General features: G+C 43.2%; 1 protein-coding gene across 13 annotated transcripts in view; it reads right to left on the bottom strand.

The window, feature by feature from the left end:
* Nucleotides 1–16: 16 nt before the first annotated feature.
* The window catches only part of GPR45 (G protein-coupled receptor 45), a 33,531-nt gene continuing 9,631 nt past the window's right edge, over nt 17–23,916 (bottom strand). For 3 of the 13 annotated variants that reach the window (XM_075917633.1, XM_075917639.1, XM_075917632.1), the window contains one exon: nt 17–9,237. In XM_075917633.1, the coding sequence (XP_075773748.1) occupies nt 7,853–8,956 (1,104 nt within the window). In that variant the 5' untranslated portion in view covers nt 8,957–9,237 and the 3' untranslated portion in view covers nt 17–7,852. Of the gene's footprint in view, nt 9,238–12,719; nt 20,369–23,916 lie in introns of those variants that run through there. The other 10 variants (XM_075917589.1, XM_075917597.1, XM_075917614.1 and 7 more) reach the window with 8 other exon arrangements.

Below are 23,916 nucleotides of genomic sequence, written 5' to 3'. Positions count from 1 at the left end.
AGGCAAGGGCTGAAGTGTTTGGGGTGCAGGCAAGGGCTCCAGACACAGGATGGAGGTCTGGGTAGGAGTTAGAGCACCACATGGGGGTTAGGGATGTAAGTGACTAGTCAACCAACTGATGAGCCTAGGCTTATTGGTTAGTGGACTACTCACATCCCCCCTATATCAGAAGCAGTAGGGGGGGGAAGCAGGAGCTGGCTCCCCCAACACCTATCTCATAGAGCTGGAAGGGACCTTGAGATGTCATCAAATCAAGTAGTCTCCTGCACTCATGGCAGGACCAAGTACCATCCCTGACCTATTTGCCCCAGATCCCTAAATGGTCCTTCTCAAGGGCTGAACTCACAACCCTGGGTTTAGCAGGCCAATGCTCAAACCACTGAGCTATCCTTCCCCCCACTGTTTCTGCAATGCTGCCTGCCCTCCCACTCTGCTGCTCTATCAGAGGCAGCAACGCAAGGGAGAGGGGAGGCTGCTACAAAGCAGCCTCTGCCCATGGCAGGCCAGGCTGGCTGTGGACAGGGGGTTGCTCCACCTGGGCAGACAGTCCAGTCCAGTCCAGCTCAGTCTTGGCTTGTGCCGGATCTGGGACCTACCCCTGCTGCAGCTCTGCAGCTTAAATGTAGTAGGAGCTAGGCTGCCTGCCTGCCTGGCTCTTACTACATTTAAACCACAAAGCCACAGTGGGGTTAGTGCCTGGATCCAGTGTGAGCCAGGACTGAGCGCTTCTTCCCTTAGCGACTAATTGTGTAGTTGATTAGTGAATTATCTGGCTCTTAATATCCTGAGTGGGGGTGCCGGCTCCAGTAGGCAGTTTAGGTGCAGGAGGGGGGCTCAATGCTAGGGCAGGGATTTGGGGAGCAGAAGAGGGTTTGGGACACTTAGGCAGCTCCCATACAGTGGCAAGAGGCTCCCTGCACCACCCCTAACCCAGTGCTGCTGCCACTTCCAGAAGCAGCCACAGCCAGCACATCTTAGGGGGAGGTGTCTCCATGTGCTGCCCTTGCCTATGGGCACTGCACCCTCAGTTTCCATTGATCACTGTCCCTGGCCAATTGGAGCTGTGAAGGCGGCATTTGCAGGCGGCATTTGCAGGCACTGTCCCTGGCCAATTGGAGCTGTGAAGGCGGCATTTGCTGGAGCTTGGCACTCGCAGCTCCAGCCCAGAGCAGGAGGGGAGAACTGAGGCTCAGGGCTTCACACCTGTGGCACAGAGACTTGGCAATGGGCTGGATTAAATTAAGCAGGGGGGCATTTCACTCTGTTCTCCTTCATCTGTAAATTGTCATGCAACTTGACTGTACTACAAGAATATTCTTGATAAATTGCATACCATGTGTGTTAGAGACAGTTATTTTTATGTAATGTCCATCAAACTTGTGATATGAGACTTTTATGCTCATTGATCTCTCTCTCTCTCTCTCTCTCTCTCCAAACTTATTTTGTGTGGGTTTAATACCACATTTCACTCATAATGGTTTGTTTTGCAGAGCAGTAAGTTGCTGTGTAGTCAGCCCTGGTTTACATGACAAACTTATATCAGTATAACTGTGTTGCTCAGGGGTGTGGCTTTTCCACGATCTTGAGTGACAGTTATACCAACTGAACATCTGGTGCAGACAGTGCTGTGTCAACCACAGTGCTTTTCCTGTCAGGATAACTACCACCTCTTGCAGAGGTGGAGTACCTACATTCATATATGGGTGCGTCTAGACTGGCAAAATTTTGTACAAAAGCAATTGCCACTTGAATTTGCGCAAGAGCACTGACGTTCTAATGTAAGAATTCAGTGCTTCTTGCGCAAATACTTTGACACTCCCGTTCAGGGATAACCCTCTTGCGCAAGAATACTTGTGCAAGAGGGCCAGTGTAGACAGGCACCTTAATTTTTTAAGCAAGAAAGCCCGATGGCTAAAATGGCCATCAGAGCTTTCTTGCGCAAAAGCGTGTCTATGCTGGGCATGGATGCTTTTGCGCAAAAGCACTTTTTGCTCAAAAGCATCTGTGCCAATCTAGATGCTCTTTTGCAGAAATACTTTTAATGGACAAACTTTTCCGTTAAAAGTATTTCCGCAAAATCATGCCAGTCTAGACACAGCCATAGGAGAAACTTTCCCATCAGCATAGGTAGCATCTTTACTAAAAACTGTAAGTTTAAATGAGGCATCAAAATATGAAGCTACAGCCTGCTGTTGTACCACCATTCACATCCCATGTGGTCATTGCTTGATTATAGCCTTGAAATCATTAGCTGCATCTTCAACCATATCACTCGTGGGTTGATTAAAATATTAGTTTCCATTATGCATTAGTATTATGAAACTGCTATCTTTGGGGTGGAAATATAAGCATATGAGCCATTTAATACCTTCATGATTTTCATATGAAAGACTAACTGTGAATCAATGCTCCAACTTTAACAAAATGATTTTTCTTACCTTGAGTAATTTTAAAAATCAGTCATTCTGCTGATAGTTTTCATTGTTCTCTATGGTAATCACTTCTTCTTTTCCAGTTAGCTTTAGTCTGATCATTCTATACAGATCATCATGATCTAAATTTTCAGTTACGTCCTAATTTTTATATTAAATTTACATTTGCAATGAATAATTCATCATGTCTCCAGTTCTTCTAATGCCTATGAATTACTAATGTAGAGTGTTTCCTTGCTGTAGAACACGGGCTGAGCTGTAAGCTAACAAGTTTATGCCCTGTGAACACTTATGAAATGTGCTGCTGCTTCCAATGCAAAGTTAATGGCTAATTGCACAATGAAATACACCCCAGGATTAAGCTTGCTTTTATGGCCATCTTCATATTTATCCTTCTGCTATTTTGACTTCTTGCTCAGTATGGCAGTGAACATATCCAGCAGCATATGGAATATACTAATGTTAACATGTTGATTTTAATAAATTATTTTAAATACTTTTTGTAACTTGCTTTCTAGAGGTACACGCTCTGATATATCACTGTTAAATGAAGCAAACCTGCATGAAGGAAATGTTGCCTTGTTAGAGGCAACTGAAATATCTACTAAGAAGTGATCAATGATATGCTCAATGTTTGTACTAAATCCTAGGTGAACTGGTTGTCCTCCTTCTAGAACACTAGGCAATTTGGATGGTTTTTTTTGGAGGGGAGAGGGTGATTTTCTCATGTAGTATGCTTCCTCTCTTCCTGTCCACTAAGTCTGCATTTATTGGGATTCCGCAGTTGTTGTTGAGCAGTATGGACTTTCTCGGGTGCTATATGACTCACAGGCCATATGATTCCTGATTGGGTTAGTTAAAACTACAGCAGGGATGAACTTGGTAGAGCAATAAATCAGCCAAACAGTACAGGCAAAAAATGGGGAAAGGTCTGTTTAAGGGGATCACTATAGGCAATTAGAGACAATATTATAATGTTACCATTTTCCAGAGGGTGGGTGGGGGAGTCATGAAAGTAAGTATCTCACTCCTGAGAGTATGCAGAATCTCTTGCATGCATGCAGCTTCAGACCAAGTCCTTATGCGTGCTCACCTGGATGCCACTTTGGTTCCTGCACAAGTGCTTTGCCAATTGGTGTGGGAAAATTTCTTACAATGGGGCTCTTAACAGTGGTGGTGGGGTTACCATGAGGATGGTTTCCAGCTCCTTATAGAAGAGGTAAGTCTTTGGCAAAGCACCAGAGTAATGGATTGATTCCCTTGCCTTGTGGTATGCCTACCTCAGCTCCTTTATCTTCGTACAACACTGATGCATGTCCCATTTGTAGCCCTTATTCAAGATGTCATGAGAAATCTGACCACAGGTATTGATGATCTTCTTTGAATGCTTGTTTGTGTGCATTCCAATCAGCTGTGTATGCACATGCATGTGCACAGCAGCTGGAAGATTCCACCCCCCCCCCCCAGCAGCTAGCTGTGGGGGCAGTCTGGGCACTCCCTGGAGCGGGAATATATTTACTGCAACTTCATGCAGGGTAATCATAGAACACTAGAACTGGAAGGGACCTCGAGAGGTCATCGAGTCCAGTCTCCTGCCCTCATGGCTGAACCAAGCACTGTCTAGACCAGGGATGGCCAACTCACGGCTCGTGAGCCGCATGCAGCTCTTCAAAGAAAAAATTGTGGCTCCCGCGCTCACGGCTCTTAAAGGGGCAGCATATTTCGGTCTGAAAGAGACAGTGCCAGAGTCGCAGCATCCCGTGCAGACTTCAAAATGGCCACCTTAAAAGGGCAATGCCTGCTCTGCTCTTTAGAGGGTGGCAGCCGAGGCTTTTTTTTGCTCAACAACTTTTTTCCCCTCGGCTCTTTGCGCTGTATCCACCATTATTTTAGCTCTTCCTCTGTAATGGGTTGGCCACACCAGTCTAGACCATCTCTGATAGATGTCTATCTAACCTGCTCTTAAATATCTCCAGAGATGGAGATTCTACAACCTCCCTGACAATGTATTCCAGTGTTTAACCACCCTGACAGTTAGGAACTTTTTCCTAATGTCCAACCTAAACCTTCCTTGCGGCAATTTAAACCCATTGCTTCTTATCTTTCTTTGGAGGCCAAGGAGAACAAATTTTCTCCCTCTTCCTTGTGACACCTTTTAGATATCTGAAAACCACTATCATGTCTCCTCTCAGTCTTCTCCTTTCCAAACGAAATAAGCCCAATTCTTTCAGTCTTCCTTCATAGGTCATGTTCTCTAGACCTTTAATCATTCTTGTTGTTCTTCTCTGGACCTTTTCCAGTTTCTCCATATCTTTCTTGAAATGTGTTGCCCAGAACTAGATACAATACTCCAATTGAGGCCTAATGATCATCTTCCAATCTAAGGTACCTACCTGGGGCTTCCTAAATCCAAAGCTGTCAGTAACTTTGCTCTCTGAGGTGATTTCAAGAAATAAATGAGACACAGCACCTGCTATTGGGCAGCACCTAATGAAGCGCTTTTACATGAAGCTTTCATTTTAGTAGCCTTTAACACTCTCAGGCTATGTGTACATTGCAGGTATTTGTCAGCAGAGAATATGCTAACGAAGCACTCATTAGCATTTGTTATGCAGTTATTTGCATATTCTCTGACGATGCTTTTTATGCAAGAGGCTTTTGCGCAAAAACAAGCAGTGCAGATGGGTCCGTTTTGCGCAAAAAAACCTTTTGCACAAGATCCTTATGCCTCAAAGGAGGCAAAAACCTCTTGTGCACAAAGCATGGGCAGAGAATATGAAAATGACAGTGCGACAAATGCTAATGAGTGCTTCATTTAGCATACTCTCTGCTAGCAAAAGCCTGCAGTGTAGACATAGCCTCACTGGAAAGATTTTGCTCTAAGTCTGTGATTTCTTTAGACCATGTCTTCTGGACTGCTGACAGACAGAGGGAAAGAGGGAGTATTTGGTGGGCCTGGGGTTCTATGGCAATGACAGTGCATGGATTCCCACGTCCTTTAAATTACCATTGAGGGGCTTTCTGGGCAGTGCTGAGAGCTGGCTGCCCAGGCCCTGTCCTTTCTTGCTGAGGCCCTGCCTCTTCTGAGAGTACAGATCTGGGTTCCCCTCCACCTTGCCCAGGGGCCCGGTGTGGCTGCCAGCTCTCCTGAATATCTACATTGCACTTTCATCCTTACAACTTTTGTTGCTCAGAAGTGAGAAATAATACCCCCTAATGACCAGTTTTGACAACAAAAAACATCGGTGTGGACAGCACTGTTGGTGGGAGTCGCTGTCCCATCAACAAAGCTAATGCTTCTTGTTCGGAGTGGTTTTATTTGATTGTCAGGAGAACTCTCTCCTGCTGACAAAGAGCAGCTACCCTGCTAACCTTAAATGGTGCAGCTATAATGGCACAATGGTGCCATTGTAAAGTGTGAAGTATAGACATAGCCTTAGACTTAAGCACATACAAACACAATAGGGTACAGAGCACTCCCAAACATTAGTTACCTGTCTGAAGGGGTTTTAAGTGGCCAAACAGGGTTCTAGTGGCCAGCTATAAACCTGTCACTAGGAATTCCAAGTCCTATCTAGGTCCTATCCAGGTCGAATCCAAATTCCTCAGACCTGTCTACCCCGTTTGTTAGTAATGGCTACAATTACATCAAAGAAAAAACTAAGCAAGAACTTAAGCTGTTACACAATTGTGTTTTTGCATAGTCTACAGTCCCATGGGCACTGACACAGCCGCCCAGCAGAAGTCAAATACAGAGAGACTTCCTGTCTTTCACAGATACTTACCCAAAGGGCTGGCTCGAGCCATTCCTGTGCCCCGGGCAGTGGGTGCACGACACATGTGCAGCCCCACCCCCTGGCACGCTGCACACCTTACAGCTGCCATCAGGCACCCCAGGCAGCTGCCCAGCTAGCCCCCACACTTAATCCAGCCCTGCCCCAGAATATCAAAGAGAACACTGAATCAGGCTCACTCCATGTAATCACTGCCTTCTTCCTCCAAGCTTTGCCTTAATTATGCTGAATTCCTGCAGAGGCCTACTAACTGGTTAAATACTATAAGCAGAATAATTGATAGTCCAGCCCAGTGACCTGGACACCTGGCTAGTTGGTAAAAATGCCCCTCATCACAATGCTGCCTTTAAAAAGATTCTTCAGATTTTCACTGGGTGCCATTAGTTGTAATGTTCCTATCTGACTGCTCATAAGGACTGCCTCCTGCTAGCAGCTATAGTTGCTGCTTTAGCTCAAATGATGGCCGTCTTTGATGTTCAGTTCTATGTATCACCATGGACACAGAGCAGAGAGAGTCTGTTACAGCCATGTGAAAGAGGTTTTGTCATCCTAACCTTACAGCTTTGTAGGACACTGCAACTGCAGTTGCATTATATACATGCAAGCCTTGGCATTTTCAAATCCCTCAGCCAAATGTCCTCAGAGTTGTGAACAGGATGTCCTGTGGGACAGGTTCATACATACTATCAATCTACAGTATGCTTAATGACGACATTATGCTGCAGGATTGCCTGGGCTGATATGTTCATTGTGATTGACATTTCACATTGTTTGCTGTTTATATGATGTGCATTTGGAAAGTCCACTGGCATCAAAAGACCTTAAGTAACCTGGTGTTTAACTTGTTTTTGACAGTCTGGCCATGCAATAGTTTGGTATTGTATTTGCATCCAACTGTAAAGTAGCTTCAGCTGCCCTATCTTGAGGAAAAGTCTGAGATTCATAATATTTTTTGTCGTGTGCTTTTCAGGCCATAAGTTATTATACCTTAACATTAACCACCTATGTTAGAATGATGTTCAGATAATTTGGAGTACTATGCTTTTCTCTAAACCTGTAATTTTAATTTGGTACAGATTTTAAACATATCTTCTACTCTAAGGGGACTGTAATTGAAATATTTGTTTTCTGTACAGCCTCCCTAAAATCTGACATTGCAGCCATTTTAACTATACTTATGCAACCTTCCCTGCAGTTACCTGGCAATGAGTAGAATTAAAAACTATTTTTGTTCTAGAGCTTGATACTGTGGACTTAGGCCTTATTTCTGTTCTTGGTGTGTTTTCTACAACTGAACTGTGTGATGAAACCACATTTTTTTAAAGGATGACATAGGCTCTCATCTGTTAATAAAGTGCTATTAGACTATATTTTTGGTCACAAGTGACATTTTTGCATGACATCAAGTATTGCAACATTAATGCACCAAGTGGTTTTAATTGAAGCAGTACTACGTTATTTGTAATCTTGGGAGAAGTTAGAAATGCATTCATAACACACAAACAATCTAGCATAGAATCATTTTGAAGATAGTTGACAACTGCAGAAAGTAAATAATAGAAATAAACCATTGCCTACTTTAACCAATCCTTTCATAACTTTTCCCATTGGCCCTGTAACTTCTTCCTAAACAGCTGACTGTGTCTCACTACATACATATATTGTACTTGGCTGTATTCTCCTCTTTGTTCGCCCAGGCACTTTAGGGAGGATCTTGAATGTTTTAGGCATGAACTCCATACAGGCTTCACGAAATTTCTTGATTCTCCAACAGTAGACGACAGGATTGAATACTGACTTAAGGTAACTCAGCCACAGGATGTAGGTGCTGGTGCTGTAGAAAGAAGGGCTGTAGTAGAACTGTCTGCTAAATACAGAGAGCAAGCTGAACACGGTGTGTGGAAGCCAGCAGAGTGAAAACCCAATGAACAGAATGAGAATTGTAGTGAAGGCTCTGGTTTTGAAGCTCATGTCCACATTCACCTGCTGAGGCTTCTGTAGACCTATGAGGCCTAGTTTGCTCACCTGGCTCAAACAAAGGCTCTCAGCATGGTTGTGGATCCTGAGGGCATTGCGCCGCACAGTATTTAGAATGCAAAAGTAAGAATACAGCATGACACTGAAAGGAATGAAGAAAACTGCTACAACTAGTGTCACAGCATATGCTCTGTCAGCAGGAAATTCAGTGTACCCCAGAACGCATTGAGGGGCCCGGGCTGGCACTTCCACAAATGTCCATCCAATCACTGAAGGAAAGGAAATGCAAAAGGACAGTACCCATGAAATGACTATAATAACTTTGGCACGGTGAGGATTCAGCTTGTCTTGCCGCTGAACAATGATTAAGAAACGGTCCACGCTAATGACCAAAAGTATAGAGACTCCCTCCAAGACAAATAACCAATAGAGCATAGCTGATATTCGGCAGAAGTGCGCTCCAAAGTTCCAGTTCACTGTAATAACTGTAATGGCAGTAAAAGGCATGCAGAACAAAGACAGCATGATGTCCGAAAAGGCCAAAGTAGCTAGCAGCAGATTGATGGCTGAACGCATGGCTGTCTTCTGGTAGACAATGAGGCAGACAATGGCATTACCAAAAAATCCAATAGCGATCATGAATACCATTATTATTACCAACACTATCCTGAGTGGGACAGGCACAGCTGTGTAATGGGAGCCTATGGGTGGGGTACTCTCATTGAGAGCAACGTGAGTGTCATTGCATGCCATCACTGACTGACCTGAACTGGGAGGAGGAAGAGCCAAAAAGTCTTCCTTTTAACTCTTCAGTTGTTGCCATTTTTCATTTTGGCTGCCAGAAAAAGGCTATGGATAGATCTGCAGCTAGCTTTGGTAGTTTAATGGTTAAAACAGAAGTCTGTCTTTCAGGAAATATTTTTCAGATATCAGGAGGGCTGAACAAAAGCAAATACTTAGCAAAGAGCAAGTAACTTCAGGATTTGTTGGAGCTGAGGCCATCTTCGAGTACATTTGCTTGGTGAATCTTTAACCTAGAGAAAGAATAGTAAGGTGAATCATAAATTACTTTCTATCCGTAAAAAAACATGGGTTCCATGAAATGACTGATTAAATTCTGTGATTAATGTGTATGATGAAATACACATAAGGATAGTCAGCTGGCCTAAAAACAACTGCTTCCAGCAGTTAATAGGAGGATTCGATTTTCTAGTAAGGCCACCAATCAATGTAAGATCAGTTTTATTTATTACATGTGTTTTAGACCCCCATGTTACCTTGACAGAGAAAACAAAAACAGACAAAGTCTATCAGAGCACGTCTACACAGCAGGGCTAAAGCCAAAATAAGATACGCAACTTGAGCTATGTCAATTGTGTAGCTTAAGTCGAAATACCTTATTTCGGCTTTTGGCGCTGTCTACACAGCAGGCAGTCCAAGAGTGTGTTCTTCCTCCAACTTCCTTTACTCCTCATCAATGAGGGTTACAGGAGTTGGAGTAAGAAGTCCTCCAGCTCGCCATTATTTTGACATTATGTTGAAACAACTGCTTGTAGACACAGACTATGTTATTTCAGAATAACGTCACTTATAACGAAATAACACTACTGTGTAGTAGACGTACCCTAACTGTTTGAATGCTTTTCAGGCTTTCACATATCAGCTCTTCAAAGTTTCTGGCTCTATTGCACTATCTCTATTTATCACACAGAAGCTTTAGTGTGCTTTGTCAAATTCTTCCTGAAAAGCATCGTGTGAGTTCATATTCAGTCACTGAACTCTGCCTGCCTACTCCAGTGCTTGATCATAGATAGGATTAGAAATGCTGAAGATGCCACATTCTCATTTTGTGGTAATGATCACTACAGCAGTGCCTATGGAGAAAATAAATGACAAATGGAAACAAGAAAAATAACCTCCTGAAATGTACAGAAGACACTTGGTTACAAAGGAGGGGAAAGTGTTTGTCTTGGATTTTCTTATTCCCTATCTTTTCCTACAATTTTGCCTTCTTTACCTTTTTTTGCTGAGTTCTTTTACCTGTTTATATACTCATATGTAAAACAGCACCTGCCTCAATTTGTCTTGTAGCAGTATTAAACTGGGCTAGATTCACTAAGGGTGCAGCTACACAGCACCCTAAACTCAAAATAAGAAACACAATTTGCACTATGCAAATTGCGTATCTTATTTCAAATCTATTTTGAAATTTGGCACATATACATGACACCAAATTTCGAAATAATGTGCTATTTCAAGCCATCCCTTATCCTTTGAGCAATAAAGTTGACCAGGTTGGCGAAATAGCACACCCGTTATTTCCAAAAATATTACAAAATAACGGGTGGCTTGTGTAGATGCGGGGTAGCCGTGCAGTGTAGATGTACCCAAAAGGACGTAGGCCCCTAAATGGTTCCTATTTTCCAACATATTATATACACACACGCACAACTAATGCTGTGTACATGATATTATATAGGAATGTTGTGTAGTTAGGTTACCTGACATGCATCATATTTTTCCTATAATTCTGTTCACCTATGCCAAGTATCCCACAACACTTTGCAAAAGTCAGATTTAGAACTGTAAAACAGGAAACCTGTAAATGGCAATAAATAGTTATGGTTTGTCCCGCCTGATACAGTTATGGAGGTACCTGCATGGACAATTGGTTTGGAATACAGTATCCAAAAGAGCAAAGGAAAAATACACCATAACACCAGAAGAACAAGATAAAAACAGCTCATTGGTTAAATTTAGTTTTGGGTGACAAAGAGTGCTCTTTAACTTGTAAAGAGATAACTGTGTCTATGCTGGCTCACATCCATGGGAGGAGCACATCTGTGAAAAGCGAATTGCATGGGAAGAAACAAAAGCTTCCTGGAAGTGGTAGATATGCCTCCTTTTCACACTTGTACTTTGTTTCTATACAATAAATGAATGGAGCTTGGTTATTTAGTCTCTTGAACTTTAATACTGAACCAAAAGTGTAGTCAAGATCAATTGAGAAATACAATTTGAGCCTAAATCCCCAAATCAAGCCTGACTAGGATTCAAAATCCCCTTGCTCAGCAGCCTCCAAACCTTGCTGATGCCTAAACTCTCTTGGCACCTACACTGTTGCAGTAAAAGTTCCCTAGGTATCTATGTTTCTGAATCTGCACTTGCTCACTGCAACTCCATGCTGGATATCCAGATGCCTAAGCCCCAGCCTGACACAGGAACCTGAGAAGAATAGGCATTCCTCTATCAAACTTGCCTGGGAGGAGGAGGGAAGGCTAGGTGATAAGTGTGCTCAAACTCACTTTAGTGCATAAGGTTCTATAGGCAAGTTCTCACAAAATGGTGGGGCTGGGCAGGAGGAGAAACACCTTGTTCCCAGCACTTTAAGTCCAGGTATTCATGTTAGAAGAGACTCCTGCCTCAAGTCCTGCCACGAAGGGGGGAGAGGATTTAAATGGATTTGCCATCTCTCAACTGTGGGACGTTGTTCCATTGTGGATAAATAAATGTCGTTGGCTGAGTGTGTACACGTGAGTTATTGTAGCTTAAGAGCTACTGCACTCACCCAGGATGTTCAAGAGCCATGACCGAGTCACCCTCCTGTGATACCACTTCATTTAGCCAAAACAGAACAGCTTCAACAGGAGAAACCAAGTTCCCATAACTAAGGATGTTAGATAGCAATTAATTAGTCATGTAACTGCATGAAATCTTAGCAGTTACACGACTATTCAATAGTCCCTGGGGGCAGTGCTGGCAGCCAGAGCCCCCTGCTACCCTGGGGCTGCTGCCTCTGTATCAGCTGGTTTAGGAACCAGTTCCCCACGCAGACCAGCTCCCACCTTCCATCCCGCACTGCTGCCTCAGGGTGGCAGCAGCCCCTGTCCACAGGGGGTCCGAGCTCCCTACGGACAGAGGCTGCGCTGACATCCCGTGGAGCAGCTTTTGTCTGTGGTGAGCCTGGGCCTGCTGAGGACATGGCAGCCTCTCCTGCCCTGCCCCCACACTGCTGCCTCTGATAGGCAGCAGCACTTGGGAGGGGCATGCAGATGGCTCCCCTCTTGCACCAGCTCCTGCCTACCCCCTCTCACTGCCTCTGTGGCACATAGCAACGGGGGGGGGGGGGAGCTCTGCAGAGCTGGCATGCAAGAAGAGCCGGCATAACACCCAGCTCCCCATGAATATCAGCTCCCGCCTTCTCCTCCTTCATTCCCCCCTCCCCTGTGCGTGCTGCTGCCTCTGATAGAGAGGCAGCAGCGTGGGGCTGGGAGGGCGGGAAGCAGCTTGCATGTGCAGGTATGCGCGGGGAGCTGACTTGCGGGCTTCCTGTTTGTACCAGCTCTCCCCCTGGCTGTTTCTGATACAGAGGCAACAATGGGGGAAGATGTGTATAGTTAAGATTAACTGGTTAATCTAGCTAATGTAGTTGATAAGATTATAGGTTAATCGGGTATTTGACTACACTATGACATCTCTACCCATAACAGAATAGCTCACAGCCCAGGGCTCTCACCTGTGCTGTAACAGATCCCCGTTCAGATCACAAGAGAAGGGACTTGAACCACGTGTATATTGACCAGTAGAACTTCAGTCAGAGAGTCCCATGTCTCCTGGAAGAGCTACTATTGACTGGACAATAGAAATGCATAGTGTTAGCCTAGAAGCAATTCAGTCACATGGACAGAGCTGTCCAGAATATTTAATAAAGTTCCAGTTTTTCAGATTAACCCGAATTCTGCAACTCTCTGTGAAGGAAAAGCAGCTGAGTACCCTGACTACGGGGCTAAAGTCCTAAGAGCAATGTTCCCTCTTCCCTTACTTTTTTGAAAAATCCACCTTGGACACCTTTCTCAATTGTAAACTTCAGAGTTTCTCCCTGAGAGTGGTGGGGCTTACCACACACCCCTCGCAGTGACATGCTGCCTAGTGTGCTGGCTTTTGTGAGTTGCCCCTTCATCATCTAGAGTGCCCAGATGCCTAACTCATGCTTGGTGATTGTAGTGTCTTTCTGTGTACCTTTGTGAATCTAGGCATAAGTCAGGGGTTGGGAACCTTTTTTTGGGTCAAGGGCCACTGATGCACAGAAAAATCAAAAACCAAAAAAGCCCTGAGCCTCTGGGGCCAGATCCAAGCAAGCCCTGAGGTTCCCCACCCCCAGCGTGATTCCTTGGGATTTGCAAAAACTTTAAGTGGCAGCTTTCTTCAAACTGCAGTACTCTTCTAATTATTCCGTTAATATTTATTCAGGGTCATTCCTTCTGCTTTGGTGGTTAGCTCACAAATAGGTTTTAAATATTAGATAAGCCCATATCTACCTTTCAAATGATGGGCATACCATTTGTTGGAGTGTCATAATTTAAAAAATAAATGAGTTTCCAAACCCTTAACTACACTCTGGGAAAAGCTTTTGCCTTTTATAAGTAAATGATGTAATGGTCTTCCCAGTTCAGGTCCATTATATTAAATGCATCCATTGACAGTGTTTCAAAGTATGTGAACACTCTACAAAGACATGCACATCACCACAGATTTATTAATTCACCTTCTGTAGAAGTCTAATAAGCGTAACTTCAATGCCACAGACACAATTTCCTGTATATCTCTTGTTTCTAAGAACTCCACATTTCATTCTTGAGTTACTAGTGCTTTATAAAGCCAGAAAGCAAAATATGTCAGTCCACTACCATTGCCTTTTATAAACTAACTAGAAGATTTACCTGGTGTTGCTTGGATCCTTAACTCGATTAATTTTTGTTTTTTGGAAAATAAAATTAAAACGTACATGCTTCATTTGGAGCATTTAAATCATTGCTCTGAGGTGGGGCTTGGGACGAGGGGTTCAGTATGCAGGCTGCTATGAGGAGAGAGGACTCCCCCTGCTCCCTCTCACCACAGAAACACCTCTCCACAGCAGCTGCAGGTACAGCATGCATAGCTGGGGGAGGGGTGCATGTCCCACTGCTCCCCAGACAGCGTGAAGAATGCAGCAAACTGTGCCCTTTCCCTTTGCTCTCTGACAAAGGGGAACAGCCAGCAAATTGGGGAAAGGGGGGGAGCTTCAGCCCCCATGTACTCTCTAAAAGGCACCTGGTGGGTGGAAGGCTTGGAAATGGGGCAGTCCTGGATGGGGAGGGGGTATGACCTAGTCTTTCCCTTTCACCTGCTTGATGATTCTGTCTCTTCTGTATGGCTGGGTGGGGAACCTTTTTGGGGGTGAGGACTGTTGACTCACAGAAAAATCAGTCAGGGAGGGGGGCACACACAAGTGAGAAACTGGAGGTGGGCTGGAGCACCAGCATGTTGGGGGGAGCCCTGAGTCTCAGGGGCTGGATCTAGGCAAGCCAGGGACTGCCTCTGGCCCCTGGGTCTTAGGTCCCCTCCCCCTCCCGCTTTATGAGAAGCAATTACATTTTCCTGGCACAACGAAACCCTGACTTTGCTTTAAGTTATGATAAAAGGAATCTGCATACCAAATTTGGTGGTCCTAGCTCTTACTGTTTAGGAGCTCTTGAACAAACAGACACACACACAGACAGGCAAAAAGTAAAACATGAATCAACATTCAGAGGACTAACACAATGGTCAACATTTCTGTCACTGAACAAATGTCACTGCAGGAGGGAGCCAGCAGGCTGAGCAGCAGAAATGCAGGCAAAACCAGGGCTTATGTTGAAGTCTGATGTAAATTAAGATTTTTGCTAGGAACTGTGAAGGCAGAGCCTCTTCTTTACACATATCGTAAAACCAGTTCTCAACAGCCATACAATTCACACATTGTGTCCATGATATGCAGTTCAAGGGACTTTTTCCTCAGGTCACTTCAGACATTGGTACAGTGGCTACCGGAAGCAGGGATAAGTTACATCAGTTAATGTCCCCTCTGAACTTACGTAGAATTAACTTACCTCTAAATGTGGCTTATTGCCATTAATTCTCATACTTACTTGGCTTCAAACAAGAATCAGAGTAATACAAGTTAGAAACAGAAAACACCTATATCATCTGCTGGTGCAGGAGACTTACCCACAGTTGATTTTCTAGTTCCTTATTCAGTCTAATTTTCTGTCTCTCAACTGACAGAACTTTTTCCTTCCCTGATAGATCTCACTGTCAAGAAATATTTTGGGTTAGCCAACCTCAGTTTTTCTTAATTTCAAGCTATTACTTGGAATTATGTACATCCCTTCAATCTTCAAGGTCATTTGCTGTTTAAATATTTGCAGATGCTTTTGTGCCCCTGTCCTGTACTTGATGGATTTATGTTGCAGTAGCCAGTGAACAGTCCTCTTGCAAACAATGGACCAGAACACGTTTTCTGGACACTGGCAAAGCACAGGAAGTTGTAAAGAAAACATACTTTGACATTTTTATATATAAAATGTATTTTTATATATAAAATGTATTAGTCACTGTTACAAGGTTTGACTACTAAACCAAATGTTATTTCTGGCAGGATTGAATATCTGCCCACTGAAACTTGGGTGCTCAGGTAAAATTACTTTGTTACACTTCAGTCCTCATGCACTAAATCAAGTATATATGGTTTTTGTTCCGAAAGTCAAGAGAAAACAAATATGAATGGACTCTACTCACAGTGCTTCATTAATTTCTATACTGTGAGTTCCATACATGATCAGGACTGAAATATTATCTAAGTCTGGTTTCACTCCAGTAAGTACTCTATAGTAATTTTTACTTATTCCCACTGAATCCATTCCAAATTCCTAAACAGAAACAAAACATATAGGGAACAAAAGTAAGATCCCCCAAGAGAGAGCATGATGCACATTTCCTCTGCAATATGCTGCATCAGAAAATGGCAGCAGCTTTGCAGCTAGCCAGATCTGTAGAAATTTAAAGATGCACTAAAAGCAGTTGCAAGTGTCACGCATCGCATGTGCCACAGCATAGAGTGAAGCAGCTGAACAGTTAATGTAGTCGCAGACTGCACTAACTCCTCTGGAGATCCTCAGCTCATTGCCGCAGGGAGTGAACATAGCCTACCTGCTTCCCCGCCCTGGTCCATGCTCTCCCCACATGGGGATCTAGATTTCTTCAGAAAGCTCTCTTCAGGTCCAAAGATGGAGGGAGCTGGTGCTGCAGTGGCACAGAAGAGGTCTACACATGGAATAGACTTTTCCTGTAAATCCTAAGGGACTGATTACATATACTCTCTTTCTCCCTGATACACATACACTCCAAATAGGGCTCCCATTTGCTAAATCTAGGAATTAACAGATTTCTAGTTCTTCCTCACTGTCATAGACAGAACTGGCTCTCTCTTAATGCAATTGCTGTTCACAACCTTCATCTCAGTTGTTGCCAAGGAAACCAGATCAGTACATTCGCAAACAACTTCTTATAACCAGTTTTGCCCTGGGAATCTTGGAACTGTTCCCTTCTCCCCCACCACCCTTTGCTGAGGTTCATTCATCTTAACTGACTATTAAACCACTTCCGCTAGCTCCCGTTATATGGGAACAGTTAGAAGATGCAAGTATATGCATCAAAATATATACTAAAACACAGAGAATGAGAGAACGAGTATGCATGTGGACATGCAAATCTACCTTAAAAAAAACCAGCCACAAACACCTCTAGTCAGAGCTGGCTTTTTTAATGTTAGGGGTAGATTGGATTGAACTGACTGATAATTCATGATATTGGGGAAACCTAAAACAAGAAATTTCTCAGTACTACCAATGCAGAAGAACACCAAACTTGAATCCAATCCATTAAAAAATGAGTGACTTATTTAAAGCACCTAAAATATAAAAGATGGCAATAACAAATCTATTTAATGAACTTGAGACAGACTGAATGCCATCTAATTGCTGCACCTGTACCAACGGCAGACGGAAAAACATAATTAAACTTCAGAATGAGGAGTAAACAGTCTAATAATAACTAGATCTCCGAACAACAGTAAGGTTATAGTGGATTCACCAGAAATCGAACAACCTAAATAAGTTTTTGTGAAAATGAAAACAAGGTTATAGAGGAAGAAAAAAGTAATCAGGCACTGCAATGAAAAAAATGAATTAATAATCAAAATATGCTAAGTTATTATAAAGGATGGTGGGAAGCTAAGCAACCAAAGAATACATTTGATTTCAAGGGAGAAATGGCAATAAATTTGACACTACCTTAAGCAACCTCCTCAGAGATCAGCAAAAACTGTTGCCTAATACAGATGGTTTAACTAAATGCTGAAGAACATGGTACTGGAAATCTTGGAGGTCTTTAAAGTGGTTGTTTAAAATACCTACTGAGGAGGTTTGTTGGAGAAAATGTCACTACGTTTACAGAGAGAATAAAAGCATCACCTCATTCAGAACTTATACTAGATTTCTTTTAGACAGACCACCCCTGAAGACTGCTATGCATGCAAGACGTTGAAAATTGTGTGGACAATGGGCTGCTTGCTAACCAAACTGCATATGGTGGTTCTACTTCTAAACACGGAGTCTTCTTAAATTGCCTACTTGCAAAGAACATGCTAGTACAGTGTTTCTTAAACTGTGTTCCGTGGCACACCAGTGTGCCGCGAGGCAGTTGGAGGTGTGCCACAGAGAACAACAGAATTCAAAATGGCCACCCTTAAAGAGGCAGGCAACCTTTTTTATTGCTTAATAACTTTCCCCCGACCCTTTTTTTTCCTTAATAACTTCTCCTTCTGACCCTTTTCCCCCCTGATCTATTTTTTTTCCTCAACAAAAAATCCTTGGTGTTCCTCAGAGAAAAAAAATATTGTTTGGTGTTCCTCGGTCTTAAAAAGTTTAAGAAACACTGTCCTAGTAATTTCATAAAGTCAAGAGTTTTCCTGCCCTTTAGGGGAGAAGAACATTCTTTACATTTTGGAGTAGGAGGTTTAAGAAACAAGCTTAACTACATCCTATGGCTTGCTGAATTTATTTGGATGAATTTGTCATTCCAGACTATGCAGTTAACTAATGATTCCAGTGAACATAATTTTGCAAGGTCTGATTGGTTCTTGAGATGCCATTGCTGTGTACCTGTAGAGCTATTTGCTTTCCAAGCTTAACCAGAACATAATCTTGACTAGTGGAGAGAAATGACAATGCATTACATGCAAACTTCTTGGCTGCGGTGGATATTTCCAAGAAATGATCTGCTGTATTTGCCATAGAACGTGTAAGAAAAAACTGTATGTACAGACAGGCGATAACATGGCAACTCAATTTAAAGTGAAAACAGATTGTATACTATGTATCTTCCATCTCTCCCATTTTGATTTGAATTAAATAGAATGCCATAAACAACTTCACACTGACTGGCCATAGAACTGTGCCTTTCAACCTATAAGAAACTCTAGACCACTTAAATTATACAACAGCACCACTGACGCATGGGCATTACTAAAATGAAGGACAGGTTTTAAACAGTACAGAGCAAACCGCACAACAACAGAGGGGACATTTTAGTCAAGGTTACCAGACCAACCTCCTACTCTCTAGCAAAGTTTTTGATGTTGGTTTTTTTTTAAAGGAATTGATAGCTCGTGAAGAGTGAAAGAACACTGCTAGCGGGAACTGAGGTCCTCTCTTTGGCTACAAAATAGCAAAAACATTACCTTGAAAACATCCCCTTCAAGGTATCTCAGCTATGTTGTGAAAGAACCAGGCTGAGGGGCCAAAAGGTAATTTATGTTTTTGCTCCACTGATTCTGCCAGTGAAAAGCAAAAGTGGTGGTGGTGATTGTTTTGTGAAACACATACTCATCCAAAATTAGGATGAAATACCAACAAACTTTTAACCAGGCCACCTAGCCACTCTCAATGGCATGGATGTTTGATCACAGCCCAAGTGTGGTGAATTTGAACCAGGAGTGTAGGGGAAAGACTCTATGGCTTCGATCCACAAAAGGACTTGAGCAGCTAGAAAAATCACTGCAACCCACAAACTCTGAGTTAACACCACAACTCCCAAAGCAGTGAATGGGGGAGGAAGAGTCACCTAAAAATGGAATGTACAAAAGCCAGCATGCTAGGTGGGGGCCACCTAAGTTACACATGGGTAGTAGGCAATGAGAGGAATGTGTGCTTATGTCCTGCCCTTCTGGAGATAGACATCTAATACTGGGCTGCAGGGCAGTGCTTCTTATGATCCACAGTCAGGAACCTCTCCCGTGGACTCAGGTACTTTCTGTATCTCAGCTGGTTCTTGTGAAGCGAATGCTTAGCATAATAACCAAAGGAGGCAGTGATGATAGTTCCAGCACATTGACTAGGGGACACTGCTAGTAATGCCTGATCAAATAAAGAAGAGGTTGAAACAATACTCCAAGAGTCACTTACATTATGCAGATCCCTTTGAAGTAAAAGTTACTAATGTGATCCTAATGTGGTATTTAAGCCTGACCTAACCGAAGAGGAGATGAATAATGAAGCCCAGGAAATAAAGAACCATCAGGCAATAGAATCTGGTGAAGTGATGGCCGACCAAGTGAAAGTCTTCAGAAAAAGAGGCATAAAATGGATGAGCTGAGAGGTTTGAGGTATATTGTGAGACGAGATAATTCCGGATGAGGGGTGCGTGTTGTAGCCAGCTGGACATGACCCCCTCCCCCAACCACTGGAGTCTAGCTGGCTGGACACATACCCCTGCATCTCCCTTCCCTTGATTCTGGCTCTCTCAGCTACAATTTATGTTAATTTTCTTGTTATGTCAAGCAAAACAATTTATATTAGGCTTTTGTTAGACTAGCAGAGCTTATGTAAGCAAGCTTATGTAATCATTGGAATGAACTGGAAAGTGTGAATGAGAAATACCCAATCATAAGGCAGTCTAGGATCTATAACCTTTAAAGGTGAGAAAGGACCCTGCAAAGTATATAAATTAACTGACAAGTGTCCAAGAAAAAAATCACCTCTTGGAAGGGATGTAACAGCCTGTGAAACCTGGGACTGAACCAGAGGCATTAGCCCTCTCATAGACCCAAGGGACTTCAGGAATTGTCATGGCGTCATGGTCGGTCTCCAGGAAGTTGATGCCTAGCCAGCTCCACCCCCCTGTGAAATCGGAAGTAAACTATGCTACACCTGCAGCCTACCTTAGAACTGCCAGAATGAATGTGATGTGTCTGAGGACTTTTGTACGTTTCAAAGACTGAAACGTGGCGTGGAGCCCAGGGCCAGCAGGGGGTCCCCCGCACACCCCGGGTTCCATGTGGCGTTTCAATCTTTGAAATCTACATTTCAAAGCAGAAGCACCCTCATGCACCCTGTGGTCAGTGGGGGATTCAGAGTCCCCTGCTGGCCCCAGGCTCCATGCAGGCAATTCTGCTTTAAAATGTACAAGAACCCCAGTGGGGACTCTTGTTCAAAGTTCGAACGCAGCTACTGCGCCCCTGCCCCTCCTACGGAGCTGGAGTGAACTGGCTTTTAATCTGGCTCCCCCCAGCACCCTCTCCTCTTCCCCAACTTGCTGCCTCTTTGTGATAGAGGCAGCAAGGGGGAGGGGAAGAGACTGGTTGACTAGCGTGTCGACTGTCCGATAAGCTTTTGCTTACTGGATAGTCGACTAGTCGCTTATATTCCTAGGTAGACCCCCATGAGACGGACTGGGAGACAGGTCAGAACCTGGTCATGGGGGAGCCTGGAGCTCTGAGATAGCAGGAAGCATCAGCACCCCAGGTGTGGCAACAGCAGAGCCCCAGGCTACAGGCCAGCAGCAAGGGCATGGAGCTAGTAGACATGGACCTTAGCAGAGTTTAACTATTAAAAGAAACCAATAAGCATCAGCTAATTGGTTAATCAGTTAACTGGTTAAACGCTTACATCCCTAGTTTCAACAGGAGAGATGAAGGAGGCCACTTATCAAAATATCCCTAGCTGAGTGGTTATTGTACCCAAGGTCACAGGGAGTGCTCTAAGATCACAATCAGCCCCAAGAGGCTGATGCAAAATACAATTTTCTCAGAGCACCAAAGAGGCACCGATTGTTATTAATACATTATAAGCATGATGTGTAGACAATCACATCAAAAAGTAAAGTTAAAAATGGAGATTGAATGAATGAACTGATATGTATCCCATAAATGATTCAGCTTAATACAGGAAGCAAGCTGGAGTCACACAATTTAGAGATGGATAAAACACTTTATTATATCACAGAAGCCCCCATCATCCAAAAATAGGATTTTAACCTACAATGTATTTTCCTATGCTTGGTTCAGACCAGTTTAGCTTTAGGTATCCTGAACTATGATATATTTCCAGCCTTTCCCTTTGAATGATTATCCCACAGTCTATTAGGTCTCACAATTAATGTATTTTGCCTCCTACGCACTGCAGCCTACATTAATCTTTGCTTAATCACATTTCTACAGTTGTTACCCTTACTAAATTCCACTCCCTCCTGGGTGTTTACACCCTTCAAATCCTAATAGAGAGTTATCATGGTCCCCTACCAATACAATCATTATTTAGCCAAGTTATTGTACCTAAATTATTTTAACCTACTGTCACAGTAATCTCCTTAATGCATCATGATTTTTATGCTCGTCTCTAAATTAGAGGCTTGCAGTTTCCTTCTCTTTTCCTGCACCTAACTTGAAATGGAAACACACATATTTTAAAATGGGCTGAATGTCAGGGGAAGGACCATGCTGTAGTTTAAGAAGAGTGGTCTCAACTCTCAGTCAAGGAAAACTTTGGGGACTTTTGATTAAGCAATTTTTAAAAGCCCAGCTTTTTTAAAGAGTTGGGTCCCTGTTTACTTGCATTCCCTGTCCTTTATGGTCCTCACTGCAGCTTTCAAAAAATCTTTTCTTTGAATTGATAAAAGTGGATAATTATATTAAGAAATTTAGTACAGGCAATGAGACAGAATACAAACACTGTGTCTTACTGTACACAATAATTGTAAGAGATGTGTGTAAGGACAAGGACGGAAAACTAGGAATTACAATTAGCTGTGGGAGGCAAAGGGGTGTGGGACGGGATCAGTTTATGAGAAAACTAATTTTGCACTTAGCATTTTCCACAAAAAAACTAACTTCAGACACCTAAACTCCAATAAATCCAAACCCTGCTTTATGCTTTGGTTTTCAATTATCTGGATCCACATGTCATCTGGCGGAGTAATGATCACAAGAGAGGGGACTCTCACACATCATTGTCTGAATTCCAGGATAGCTGCTGCTCATGGCATGTGCACTGCTGTGCATCTGAGCGATAGCCTTCTGAAGAGATAGTGCACACTGCCAATGATCCTTCATTACAAATTGCCTGGGCCTCTCCCCAAGAAACTCCTCTGCAGTGCACTGAAATGCATCACAGAATACCACTCTTGTTCCCATATCCAATAACTACCTATCTAGGCATAGTTCATTTGTTTCTAATGCCTTTGGTTTCAGCAGACAGCAGTCTAAAACCAGTAGATTTTCTTTAACTATCACATACTGCAGTTATAAAGCAGTCAGTGTGTAAGTTCTCTATGTTATACCATCCAGCAGAGAAGATGAATCAGCAACTGTGCACTCTTCCATCACTCTTTCCTGAAGTTGGAGCCTGCAAAATCTCCATTAGATGCAGCTCTTTTCCTCTTGAGGATGTTGTGTTTGCTTGCAGCAAATGCACACTCCATATAAATACCACTTGTAAATTATTCCTAGTTGATTTAATACCTGTTTCTTTCTATGCCATTTTATCTCAGTTTGAACTCTCCTCATATTTTTCAAGCCTAATCATTGACTGCATTTTTGGTCTCAAAAGCTTTATCTAGTTCCCCGATCCTTAGCAGCATCCTGAAAAGGCTTGCAGAAAGACATACTTTGCAGGTCCACTAAACACAGAAGCTATGCCTACACTGCTAGCTTTTGCCAGCAGAGAGTATGCTAAGGAAGTGCTCATTAGCACCTTCTCATGATTCATTTGCATAATCCCTGCCCGAGGCTTTTTGCGCAAAAACTAGCAGTGTAGATGGATCTGTTTTGCACAAAAAACTCTTTTGCGCAAGATCTGTATGCCTCTTTTTTTGAGGCATAAGCCAGACTGAGCCAGAAAACAAAGGTGAATTCTGTTGACTGACCAGGCAGAAGTGACACATGAAACAGAGAGGACAAAATCCAACAAAAAGCAAGATCAGGCATTGTGAGGCTGAAGCTGCTTTTTGCTAGATCTTACGTACTAAAACCTGAATACAGGCAGTCCCCGGGTTACGTACAAGATAGGGACTGTAGGTTTGTTCTTAAGTTGAATTTGTATGTAAGTCGGAACTGGTACATATTGTAGGGGAAACTCTAGCCAAACATTTCTCCAGAGCTCAGTTTTATTCTCCCACACCTCACTTCCCTCAGTCCTTTATTCTCAAGCTGAGGTGTCTGCTGAGAAAAGCTGCTCCGCGTCTCCCTGGTCTGCTGGGGGGGGTGGGGCGCTAGCTTCGCGTCTCCCTGGTCTGCTGGGGGGAAGCAGCTAGTGCGGGGTTGCCTCACCCCATTTGTAAGTAGGGATCCGATGTAAGTCAGATCCATGTAACCCGGGGACTGCCTGTATTCTATTCAGTAAGAGAGAGAGAGAGAGAGAGAGAGAGAGTGTGTGTGTGTGTGTGTGTGTGTGTGTGTGTGTCTGTGTGTATCCTTCTCCTCCACTATTTCATAATATGGAATTCCTGATCCTGCAAGTTGCTTAGTTAGGTTGCCAGATAGTTTCATGAAAAATACCAAACACTGCGGGGAAAAAATTGGT

The sequence above is a fragment of the Pelodiscus sinensis genome, chromosome 1 (genome assembly GCF_049634645.1).
Source record: "Pelodiscus sinensis isolate JC-2024 chromosome 1, ASM4963464v1, whole genome shotgun sequence".
In the NCBI taxonomy this organism is placed as follows: domain Eukaryota; kingdom Metazoa; phylum Chordata; order Testudines; family Trionychidae; genus Pelodiscus; species Pelodiscus sinensis.
The sequence above is the reverse complement of the archived record's forward strand: the minus strand, read 5'-3'. Positions and strand labels throughout refer to the sequence as shown.